Raw genomic sequence first — 12,319 nt, forward strand, 5'->3', positions numbered from 1 at the left:
AAACAAACAGCTGTTTGTGCAGTGTAATAACTGAAGGCAATATACTGAATTTTATTTGCTCACATTAAAAACATAGGCCTGTTTTGCTAAATATGTGCACTACAGCATACATTATTGTCCTATTATAAGATGTTCATAAACAGGGCAGCATTTTCTACTTTTGAGTAGTACTGAGAAGAGGAAAATTACTACACAGATGAACTTTGTTTTTTATTATGTTTATTAGGTTTTCATTTTAAATTCAGTCATGTCAGCCCTTGACTTTTTTAAAACTTAAGGTATAACTATAGGCACACTTACTTGGTAGCAACTGTCACTGGAATCACTATGATTTATGTTTGCATAAACAGGCACAGGATGAACTTCATTATTTTTAAATAGCCCAGATAGTTTTAAAAACAGAGCCAATTCAAAGACAGAAAAATGCTCTCTTTTGGCATTGCAAAAAATGAAAGAAAAAATAACTAGTTGTTGTCATGTTTGTCCCTGAAAATAATACAAAATAAAAAGGTGTCATCTTCCACTAGAACAACTTCTCTGTGTAGGAGTGTGAATCTGAGATCTGTTAGAAATGTGCACCTATGAAGCAGCTTTGCTTTATATATCTGAAAATTAGCTATTTTCCATCCTGCAGCATGAATAATTCTATACAACCTGAGTGCTTGAATACTCCTACATTGTCCTAGAGCAATCTCGTTACCATCTTATCTTGTTTGTGTTGCAAAAAATCTCTCTCCAGCACTTATGACAGCAAACTTTAAACTTCTGGTTTTGTTATTCGTGAAACTTTTTTAATTGGTGCATATGACAACATGCTAGCAGAACGTATTCAAGAAGAAATAGAACAGTGATAGACTTTTTGGAGGTAGGCAATTTCAGATGGATTAAAAAATGGCGCCTTCACCTACAGCTGAAGGGGAAGAATCTTCAGAATTCTACTATCTCTTTCAACTGCATGCTCAGACGAGGCCTAATATACTTTCTATATCAGTGGCAGTACTATTTTTCTGTTTTCATCTTATTCACCTTTTACTGCAGGGCATGTAGGTCCAAAAGCAAAACTTCAGCACCTGTAGTTTTGCTCGTTTCCCAGGAATTCTGCTTCACATAATATTATGTTCAAATTTATTTTCATCATCAACCCAGTGGGTCAGTGGCAATTTTTTCTTAAATCTCTCACACAGGTTTGAACAGTTGGTCTTCTGCTATGTGGAGAACCACAACCTGTGCTGACTCCAGATGCTGAATTCATTCATTGCCTATGGCATTTGCAAGAAATAAAGCAGGGGTGGTCCTCCAGTTGCTATTGGACTGCAATTCCCACCAGCATGGTTAATGGTCAAGGATTATGAGAGTTAGAATTCCGAGATTCCCCATTCTTGACCTAAACCATCTTCATTTTTATTAAGCCAGTATAATTTCATCAGAGAGAGCAAGGTATCATCTGTTCAAACAAAGAGTCAACAGAATGGCACAGGTTAAGAGAGGATTCTCTTCCTGCATGTTGAATTAATACAAAATTTAAATAGCCAGAAGTACAAACATACCAATTTTGCTGTTTGATCCCACGACCCAGATACTACTAGTTGTTCTCCTCTGGCCTGGCTCCAATCGACACTGTAAACCTGCAAATATAGGATTAATTTCAGTTTACAAGTTCACAAAGCATCCAAGTTAGACAAACTATAGTTAGAGTGGTTTTTTTCTGTTCTGCCACTAGTGAGAATATTTGTTATGAAATCAATTAAAGCATAAACCTTCTGAAATGTTTGCATATCTAGCAAAACAAAGCCCCACAATGAAAGCTTTCTCTTGTTAACACCAGGAATTAAACTGTTTGCTATACAGTGATACCTCAGGTTAAGAACTTAATTCATTCTGGAGGTCCGTTCTTAACCTGAAACTGTTCTTAACCTGAGGTACCACTTTAGCTAATGGGGCCTCCCGCTGCCGCTGTGCCGCTAGAGCACAATTTCTGTTCTCATCCTGAAGCAAAGTTCTTAACCCAAGGTACTATTTCTGGGTTAGCGGAGTCTGTAACCTGAAGCGTCTGTAACCTGAAGCATCTGTAACCCGAGGTACCACTGTATAAGGCTTAATGATACATGAAGTCTCAGTAACACGTTCATAAAGATGCAAGCTTATTTAGCTACATGATATGGCATATGAAATGAGAAATAAATGAGTAGGTAGATGCATTGTGTTATTTGTGGAAATGTACTACTGCAGTCTTTACTTTAGAACTGAGGCTCCGCTTCCTAAAACAGAAAGCTGAAAGCTTTCCGTTACTTATAATTTATTTCATAAAATTCATACACAACTTGACTGTTAAAAAGTAACCTCAAAGCAATTTACAATGTGCTCTCCAAGATGGTCCCTATGGTCCAAATGATTAGAGCCATTTCTGTTGCTCACTATGACTATCTCCTAAACCTCTGCCCAGATATTATTCACCCCTGCTCTGGTAGCTCAGCTGGTAGAGCATGAGACTCTTAATCTCAGGGTTGTGGATTTGAGCCCTATGTTGGGCAAAAGATTCCTACATTGTAGGGGGTTACACTAGATGACCCTTGTGATCCCTTCCAGCTCTACAGTTCTATGATTCTATCAGGCTATCCTCAGGCTGACACATTTTCCCCTCATCTTTCCTCCACTCCCTGTATTGTGTACAGAAGGCAATGTCCAAACCAGGACACCCCCTAGGTTTTTGAACATTGTATCTCTTTCACAATCCAAAGTACCAGTGGATCCCCCTATACAGAGATTCACAATGGACGAATACCACATCCAGACAGTTCTGATTCCAACATGTCAGAACTGCCAGCCTTGTTTGTCCACTCTGCTAAAAAAAATCTGAAAGCATATCTCGACAATTGTACTTCACAAAGTTTAATCTGAGGCAACTCATGAAGGATTGCAAGTCTATTTTCCTCTCATAACTAACAATAGCTATTTTGTGAGTTAACTAGGCTGCAAAACACAAATAATTTGGCAGCACAACCACTATATTGAGGTTTCCGTGATAAGCCTCTTGGGGCATTAATTCACAAAGTCCTCGCTGCTTGTGGAACACCATTCCCATAACTGTCGAATGCTAATCCTGATGCAGTATGCAAAAATAGACCTGCTGGGCCTTGACACCTGCTTTGCACAAATGGAACCTACCAATATGCAAAAAGACTTTAAACAAGAAACATTTTGCTTTATCTGTACCAGCTGATTTTCTTTTGATAAGCCTTGTAAGCAAACTAAGAGATGCTATTAGCGTGAAACTTTTTACTACCTAATAAATAAAAATATTGCTTAGAGACAATTATTACCCTTCAACCAGGCAAGTGACTACTTTTAAGTTTGGCTTTGATAGTAGTGTGTGTGTGTGTGTGTGTGTGTGTGGTTATACAAGATCAGACACAAGGGCAAGGTAAATGAAACATCTAACAAAATGTGATGCTTACAGCATTATTCTCTGAAACAAGTAGTCGTATCACTCAGAGAACCTTTAAGTGCCAAGTCTGTCAATGGTAGAATGAAAAGCAACAGTCTCTCTGATATAAAGATCTATATAATATTTTTATTATTTATTCTCTTGATGCTGGGAGGATTAGGATTTATCCTCAACAGTAACAAAAAGCTCTCAGGCTTATTTCTGAAAGATTATTAACATTAATGAGAGTATTCTTAAGAAATGGATTAAGCATTAAGATATTCTTCAAAAGCAATGGCAGCCAGATATCTGTATCCATATTCCAGTCTGGAATCTTGCTACATGTTTAGATGACCTGCAAGAGTCTTTTCTTTATCTCACAGTACACATTTTGCTACAAATGTCTCTAATCCATGGCTGATGCCTTCAGTTCTCTTGCTTCATAAGCACTAAACAGTCTAGACTATCCCCAAACTACGTTTAAAACAATGTAATATTTTAGTAAAATATTATCATTTTTAGGGCAAAGACTATGTCTTACATATTTATAGACAAGCTGCCACAAACTCTGATATGTGACACCCAAAAGTAAGGAGAGGGAGGGAGGCAGATTTCCTCTTGCTCTGAGTATCTGATGTGCAAGACTTAATCCTTGCTCTGAAGATAATGTATTAGTTTTATATAAAGTTGATTTGCCACCCACAGCACCAATCCGGCACTTCTGTTTGTATGCTGTGTGGCCCTGACATTCATTTTGGAGTGGGGAGAGAGACAGACAGACAGAAGGCTGGCTTATGCATGATTCCTAGTGCTCTGTCCTACTGGCCTTGGATCCCATCTCTGTACTGCTCATTCAAGCCCCCCTCCCCAATGATGAGACACTGGACATCAAGTTTCTTCTTGTGCTGTATTCTACAAATATAATTTTAGCATTGAGAAGTAGTTACAAACTACTTGTAACTACTTCTTAATGCTAAGAACTGAGAACCTGTGCCACCATTTTAACAACTAACACAACAACCCACAGGGCATCCAATCTTTTCCAAGGCCTCTGTCTCACTTGCCTCAAATGGTGACCCCAGTTCCCTTACTGACAGAAACTTGCTGGTGAAACACTCTGCTTGTGCTAGAAGGTGAAGCCCAAGGTGATGCCACCAAGCCCATCTCACTGCAACATGCCCCTTTCCTTGACACATCAGTGGTGCTGGCTCAAACACCAGCGCAAATGGAATGATTATGTGTCTCCTATGTACTGATGTGATGACCCTGGAGTCAAACATCATGAGTCGCTTTCACTTCACAGGGTGGGGAATTTGCATCAGACAGTAAAAAGCATGTCCAAGTAGTTTCTTGAGCAATCACCTTTCCTTTTTCAATAAACGATACAGCTTCAAAGTTTCAAGGGTAGGCCCAGAGACTAGATTTGGCTCAGACTTGTAGTCTTCATATTCTTCTCAAATTGTCTCCAGAAATCACCAGATTCAGATACTTATAAGTGGAGGAGGCAAGCCCTATGTCATAGGAATAGCTTAAAAACAGGTCTTCCCAAAACAGTGAATTTCTTTCTAACCTCTGATACTTAGGAGGAAGTTTATTCTTTTTCACTGGGCAAATAAATTATATGATCAATACAATTCTCAGCAGATATGAACCACAGCAAAATTAGCTATAATTCTTGAAGGATTTTTCAGATATTAGAAGGCTAGCAGAACATTATGAGTCAGCACGCTTCTGTGAAACCCGTATAGCTGCAATGTCTGCAAAAAAATAGAGGTTAGGCATCTTTATGAGAGCCAATAAGTAATAACTCATTTCAGAAGGCAGAAGTTCATATGATATAGGAGAATACAAGCTAATGATTTCTGTAGCCCAGAAAAAAATCTTTTGAGTTCAGTTTATAGAATGTGAAAACTTTTATGTTTGCTATTAATGCTATGGATGATGAAATGATTGTGGTTTTCCCCCGAGTGGATCAGAAAAGCTATATGCTATGCACTGCTCTGCTTAAATAGACGGTCACATTTACATGAACAGCTTAACTCAATATGTATACCCAGTGTATCAGCTGCCGGGGGGGGGGGGGGGGGGTTCACTGTTTCACTGTGTTTTGGTGGTTGGTAAAAAATAAAATATTATTTTAAAAAACCGACAACTCACTATGTGTGGCAACTCTGAAAAAGATAAATAAAATATAACTGTAGGATAGATCACTACAATTTCTAGAGGATGTAATTTAATTCTCCAATTTTTTAGTAAGAATTATAACTCATCTGCAGTGCTTCTCTTAAAAATTTTAATATGATTTTCCTGTGTTCAAAAATAAGTTAACATTTTTAATTGTATTCTTTAAATTTTAAGATGATGTTCCTTTGTTCAGAAACAACACAAGAAAGTGGAGCAAGACCAATGGCAAGAAACCAATAGAGAGATTAGGAGAATTCAGCTCAAAGAGCCAATTCCAACCCCAAAAAAGGATGAAAAATGAAATCTAAGAGTAAAGTCAATACTGCACTTACCATTGGTTTATCAACTTAGTGGGACGCGGGTGGCGCTGTGGGTAAAAGCCTCAGCGCCTAGGGCTTGCCGATCGAAAGGTCGGCGGTTCGAATCCCCGCGGCGGGGTGCGCTTCCGTTGCTCGGTCCCAGCGCCTGCCAACCTAGCAGTTCGAAAGCACCCCCAGGTGCAAGTAGATAAATAGGGACCGCTTACTGGCGGGAAGGTAAACAGCGTTTCCGTGTGCTGTGCTGGCTTGCCAGATGCAGCTTTGTCACGCTGGCCACGTGACCCGGAAGTGTCTCCGGACAGCGCTGGCCCCTGGCCTCTTAAGTGAGATGGCCGCACAACCCCCGAGTCTGTCAAGACTGGCCCGTACGGGCAGGGGTACCTTTACCTTTACCTTATCAACTTAGTAGGTATTTAGTAGGCCTAAGTGTTTAGGTCCCTATTTGTGAATGAAAAGAAATGCAACAACAAGATCTATTATACCTCTTGACTGTGCTCTTTATAGACTTGAAGTGGACCTGTGGGCTTTTCTGTGTCCCAGATTTGTAATGATCCATCTCCACTGGATGTGATAAGCACATGCTCATTGTTCTCACTCCATGTCACATCAAACAGGCCATCGTTCCAGTCAAAACTAAACAAATAGCAACCAACACATTAGTTCATGAGAAATAGTACATAACTTAAATAAATTCATATGCAAAGATAGCAGATTTAAGTCTGATTTTTTTTTAAAAAAATTTACTTCTCAGGAGTCAGTATAGTTCCATAGAAAGAGTGATAGTTTTGGACTGGGGAACAACCAGGAATAAGATCTTGGATGAGTCATGAAGCTTCACTGAGCACTCTATAGCCAAACACATTCTGTCTTAGCCTAACTTACCTCATAGAGAACTTGTGTAAGGATAAGATGGGAACCACTAATGCTACTTTGAACTCCTTAGGAGGAGAGCAGATTTTTTTTTTAAAACTGATAAATAACTTGCCTGATTCACAAAGTTAGCCTTCCATAGCTTGGTGCCTCTCCTATGTTTTAAACTAGAATGATGAGTTTTGGTGTGCAACAACATTGCAGAGTTCCTCACCACTGCTTTAAGCTTTGCTCTTCTGCATCTCCATAAAGGGCAGCACAACATGTGTGTGCCCTGCACTACCTGCGCTGGCTGTAAAACCTATAAGCTGACGTCTTGGTCAGGAATCTCAAGAGTGCTGTTGCCCACCTCCTCAGTTGCTTCCCCTGGCCCTAAAACTTTATGTAAGGGTTGAGGTCTGGTAGGCCTCAGTCTGCCAAATGGTAGGCCTCAGCCACTTACCCGTTACTGGTTTTTAAATCCCTTTTCAGCTTAAAGGGTTTACGTTCTAAACGGCATTCAAGGAGCATTGTAGCTAAAATTCCACAGTCTCAGTTAAGAGATGTAGTCACATACAAGGTACTGGACACAACTCAGGCAAGGCACCAAGACTGCAGATGGAAGCACTCATTGGCACCTAAATGGGTGTATACAGGTATCCCCATCCACACAGTGTACTAAAGAATCACATTCTCTTCTGAATGCAAATCATTTTGCAGAAGCACATCTGCAAGAATCCATAATTCTAATTGTCATGCTTGCCATTGTGTTTCTCACTGCATTCTGGTGAGTGTGAAGTGTGACAAGCCTCAGACTTCCTCCTGTACTTGAATCTAGTGAGAAAGGGTAGCATATTCCTTCAGCTGCACTACGCTGGAGACCCTCTCAGCATCCCTGAAGTAGAAAGTCTCCCTTCTCCCCTATGTTTAAAGTGTAGAGGTGGTGAGGGGAACAGGGCATTATCTCGTGGCTCACCAAGACACTCTAAAGTTTGTGCACTTCTATATATTTGGACCTGTGAATTAACCTATTTTGCCCTTGAAGGATCAGAGCACATGAATGATTCCTCTCTACAGCCTAGCTAAAGTAGTTAAAGATTATCCCCTCAAGAATAATCAGAAATTAATTTTGGAAATATATCCCAGGCAGCCAAGGATCCCATTTTTGTTCCATTAAATCTAAGTTTTGGCTTGGATTCAGAAGCAAAATGAAGCTTCTAAAATAACATTGAAGTCCAAAAGTTGATCACAACTTTCTTTATTTGACTGCTCCGATTTTGATGGTTAGAGACAATTCCAATACATCAAGGTTATATGATTATATTTTTATTAATAAGTTATAGAACAATAGTACCTTCTAAAGAGATGAATTCCAGCTTCATTTTGTTCTAATACTACCAGAGTTCCACAACCTGAAAAAGAAAAATATTACTCTTTGAAAATAAGGAAATACCTTATAGTAGAATATAGTATTTATTTTCTTTATTTTATTTCTTTAATTTATAGTCATTATTCCACCATAGAACCCAATGTGGCATAATTGTGGTTCCCTGGAAATATCAGGAATAGACTAGCTTCAATCTGGTTTAATGTAGCAAACAGTGGTCTTATCTATCTTTAGACTATACTTTAGGATAATTAGATTAGAGTGAAGTACTTGAATTATTAGGATGATAGCTGTCTATACCATGCCAGGCTATTTATCTGTCTAGCTCTGCACTGACCACTTGGGCTGGCAGCAGCTCAAAAAAACAGAGTCCAAATGCCATAGTGCAGGGGTGTCAAACTCAAATTCATCGGGGGCCGCATCAGAACGGCCGGCGCTGCTAGAGGGCAGACGTTCTCTGGCTTGTAGGCTGCTGCACATGCGCTGAAGAGGTGGCTTTCTTGTGTCAAAAAAAAAAAAAAGCGAGAATAAAAGGTGAAGGCTGGCGGCTGGCAGCGGCTACACAGGCCACATGACAAGGTCTGGCGGGCCGGATTCGGCCCGCGGGCCTTGTGTTTGACACTCGTGCCATAGTGGGTAGGAATCAACAGCTATAAATGTGTGATGGGGAAAATGCAAAGTTAGACACTGAAGCAGAAGGGTGGGGAAATCAACAGTAAAATGCTTGTAAACTACTACTCTTGTTACCTTAGTAAAGAAACAGTAGCCACAGAAAGTTGTGGGAGTTTAACTCCATTGACTTCATTAAGTTGTATAAATATGCACTTAATTGTTGTCAATTGCAGTATATTTACCTGTTAAATAAGCACCACTTAATACAGCAAACCTTACATATTTTATGTAAACATACTGTGAAGAATTCTGCTGTTTTATATATTAAGTCATGCAAGCACATAATTCACCAGGACATTCTTTTGCACAAATCCCATGAAATTAATGCTATTGGTGCAAGATCAGAACCATGTTCTTCATTGGTATGGGATTGGTAAGAAGTGACAGGACACTCAACAGTAGTCTTAGAGATAAATACAAAGCATTTTAAAACCTCAGCTGAACATTACTAGACATCTTAAGCAAGCTTGAATGTCAGGTCCAATGCCACCAAATGGTGATTTAAGAAGACTGACTTACAGGAGTTGCTTTCAGGAAAGCATGCACAGGACTGCAAAACAATTCTATAAAATACCCGGTGTTCAAGTTGTTTTTTTCACTTACACAATCAAACCTATCTAAAGTGTTACAGTCAAGTGTTACAGTTTGGAATGAACCATTTTCTAAAACAAAGAAGATACTAGGGTGGCATATACAGTATATGAAGTTGTCCTTTAGTGCGTATAAGAGGTGATATGCCTGTAAATAACAGTTGCTGGGGAGCACAAGTGGAGAGTGTTCTGCTTATGGGTTTTTCATGGGCATATCGTTGGCTACTGGGTTTTTGGTCTGATCCAGCAGGACTGTTCTTAGGCCCTTATGTTTAAACACTGTTAAGGTTGGTCTTTACATCTAAGTATCAGCCACAAGTACCTCAAAAAAGCACATCCTATGGCAGATCATCAGCAGACAACCATGGAAACAACTGGGATTAGGTATGTGTGTTTTAGTAAACAGTTTTGATACTGCACATAATGGAAGTGCTATTTTAACACTCTTTCCTCCAGCTCAGAATCTTACAAGAAATCCTACAGCACGCTTCTTCCGTTCGGATGCCTTCGATGCACACTTTTTTCCAGTGCTTTTTTTCTGGGGCTATGCATACCCCTAAACATTTGCGAATCTTCGCACTTTTGTCCATTTACTGTATTAATTTTCCCCGATTTCAATTATAAAATGGTGGTTTTTCTTGAGTCCAAATGAGAGTACCCCTAAACATTTTTAAAGAAAAAAAGCACTGCCTTTTTCTACTATGCACTGTGGGAACCTTTCAACGTCGAAGCACGAGCCCGACCAAAAGCGTGCTTACTCCAAAGCAAGCCCCACTGAGCGCATACTCATCTAAAGGCTGCAGCTCTCAAGCCTAGGCGGCAGCAACTAGCGAGCCCCACCGAAATCCGTGGGGCTTTGCTGTCAAGTCAACAAGGCTGGGATCACGCTTGCTTGGAAGGTAATCATGCAAACGGGATGCCGTTCGATTTCTTTTTAGATTACTCTTTTTAAAAGAATTGCTTGCCCGGCAAACCACATCCTTCAACCAACGTCGATGGGCAGGAAGAACCGGGCAGCCTGGAAAACACAACACGGCTTTGCCCCCTCTCCACGCATGCGCACTCTGCTTGCCGCTTCACCTGCAATCCCGTAGTACTGCGAGGCAGCACAGGCCAAGCGCCCGGGCAGGTAAGGCGAGAACTCGACCGCATAGCCGTGACGGCCGGGCAGGCGGAAGGCCTGCGCCCTCGGGGGCTTCGCCGGCGCGGCACCACCACCTCCGCCGCCGCGGCTCATAGCCTCAACCGCGTCGCTCGAGCTATCCCGGGCCGGCTGCGGGAGAGGCGCTGCCGCCTCTCCTTCTCTGTGGGGAGGTCCCGCTCCCGTCGCAGTCGCCCCGCCCAGCTCCGGCCTCCGGAACTGTGGGCAGAAGTCGCCTCCGCCGCCATCATAGGTTTGGGTAAAGAGCGCCGCCTCTCCAGTTTCTGGGGCGGGGCGGTAATGGAGAAGCGCCCTAGGGCTTGCAATAGCAGTAGCCTGCTCGGTGTTTCTTCAACGAGGCTTCCGGTTCCTCGTCGCAGCTCGAGGGACGTTTCCCCCCACGTGCGGGGAAGAAACGTGAAAGACGATAGCGAGCAGAGGTGGGCGCGCTTCATTTCCTTGCCGTGGTTCGAAGCGCCGTTAATCGTGTTCTCTAACCCAGTGCAAAGGAGTGGCCCAATACATTGAGGCAACTGAGGCGAGCCACAAAATGGCGGCCTCCCCCTCCCCACCAGGGATGAAGGGGTGCCTGAAGATCTACATCAGGCAACAAGGAGGGGGACTAAAGACTTACGTCTGGATCTGCCGCCCCTGTGGATTCTGCTGCCCGAGGCAGTTGCCTCACCTTGCCTCATGGAGGGGCTGGCCCTGCCCCTTATCTAAAGGCAGACTAGGTAAAGGTAAAGGGACCCCTGACCATTAGGTCCAGTCGTGGCTGACTGGGGTTGTGGCGCTCATCTCGCTTTATTGGCCGAGGGAGCCGGCATACAGCTTCCGGGTCATGTGGCCAGCATGACTAAGCCGCTTCTGGCAAACCAGAGCAGTGCACGGAAACGCCATTTACCTTCCCGCTGGAGCGGTACCTATTTATCTACTTGCACTTTGACGTGCTTTCGAACTGCTAGGTTGGCAGGAGCAATGGGAGCTCACCCCGTTGCGGGGATTCGAACCGCTGACCTTCTGATCAGCAAGTCCTAGGCTCTGTGGTTTAACCCACAGCGCCACCCGCGTCCCAAAGGCAGACTATAAAAGGCTTAAAAGTATGAGGGTTGGGCAGGGCTTTGGGGCTGTGTAGCTATTGAATTTTAAAATTTATTTCAATTAGAACTATGTTGATCTTTTAGATATAGGTAGGTAGCCGTGCTGGTCTGCCGTAGATGAAACAAAATAAAAAAATTCCTTCCAGTAGCACCTTAGAGACCAACTAAGTTTGCTATTGGTATGAGCTTTCATGTGCATGCACGTGCATGGTATCTGAAGAAGTGTGCATTATCCCAGATTATCCGGAGCTTTGGGCTGGGCTGTCACCAGTATGCTGATGACACTCAGCTCTATCTGCTGATGGATGGCCACACCGACTCGGCCCCGAACACACTGACCAGATGCTTGGAAGCTGTGGCTAGATGGTTTCGTGGGAGCCGAAACTAAATCCTTCAAAGACAGAGGTCCTATGGCTGGGTCGGGATGGCATGGGGATGAGGGACCAACTCCCTTCTCGTGCGGGGGCCCAATTAGTGCCATTGCCTTCCGTTAAGAGTTTGGGTGTAATCCTTGATGCCTCACTTTCCATGGAGGCGCAAGTTACAGCAACAGCCAAGGTGACATTTTTCCACCTTCGCCGCATCAAGCAGTTGGTCCCTTACCTTTCCCGCCCCGACCTGGCCACAGTGATCCATGCGATGGTCATCTCCA

General features: G+C 42.4%; 1 protein-coding gene across 1 annotated transcript in view; it reads right to left on the reverse strand.

Annotated features, from left to right (window-relative positions):
• The window catches only part of PEX7 (peroxisomal biogenesis factor 7), a 53,223-nt gene extending 42,420 nt beyond the window's left edge, over nt 1-10,803 (reverse strand). The window contains exons 1-4 of the mRNA XM_028723530.2: nt 10,507-10,803; nt 8,132-8,189; nt 6,411-6,561; nt 1,548-1,625 (exon numbers count right to left, since the gene is read on the reverse strand). Of these exons, the coding sequence (XP_028579363.1) occupies nt 1,548-1,625; nt 6,411-6,561; nt 8,132-8,189; nt 10,507-10,663 (444 nt within the window). The 5' untranslated portion in view covers nt 10,664-10,803. The remainder of the gene's footprint in view (nt 1-1,547; nt 1,626-6,410; nt 6,562-8,131; nt 8,190-10,506) is intronic.
• Nucleotides 10,804-12,319: the final 1,516 nt, after the last annotated feature.

This window comes from Podarcis muralis, chromosome 3 (genome assembly GCF_964188315.1).
Source record: "Podarcis muralis chromosome 3, rPodMur119.hap1.1, whole genome shotgun sequence".
NCBI lineage: Eukaryota > Metazoa > Chordata > Lepidosauria > Squamata > Lacertidae > Podarcis > Podarcis muralis.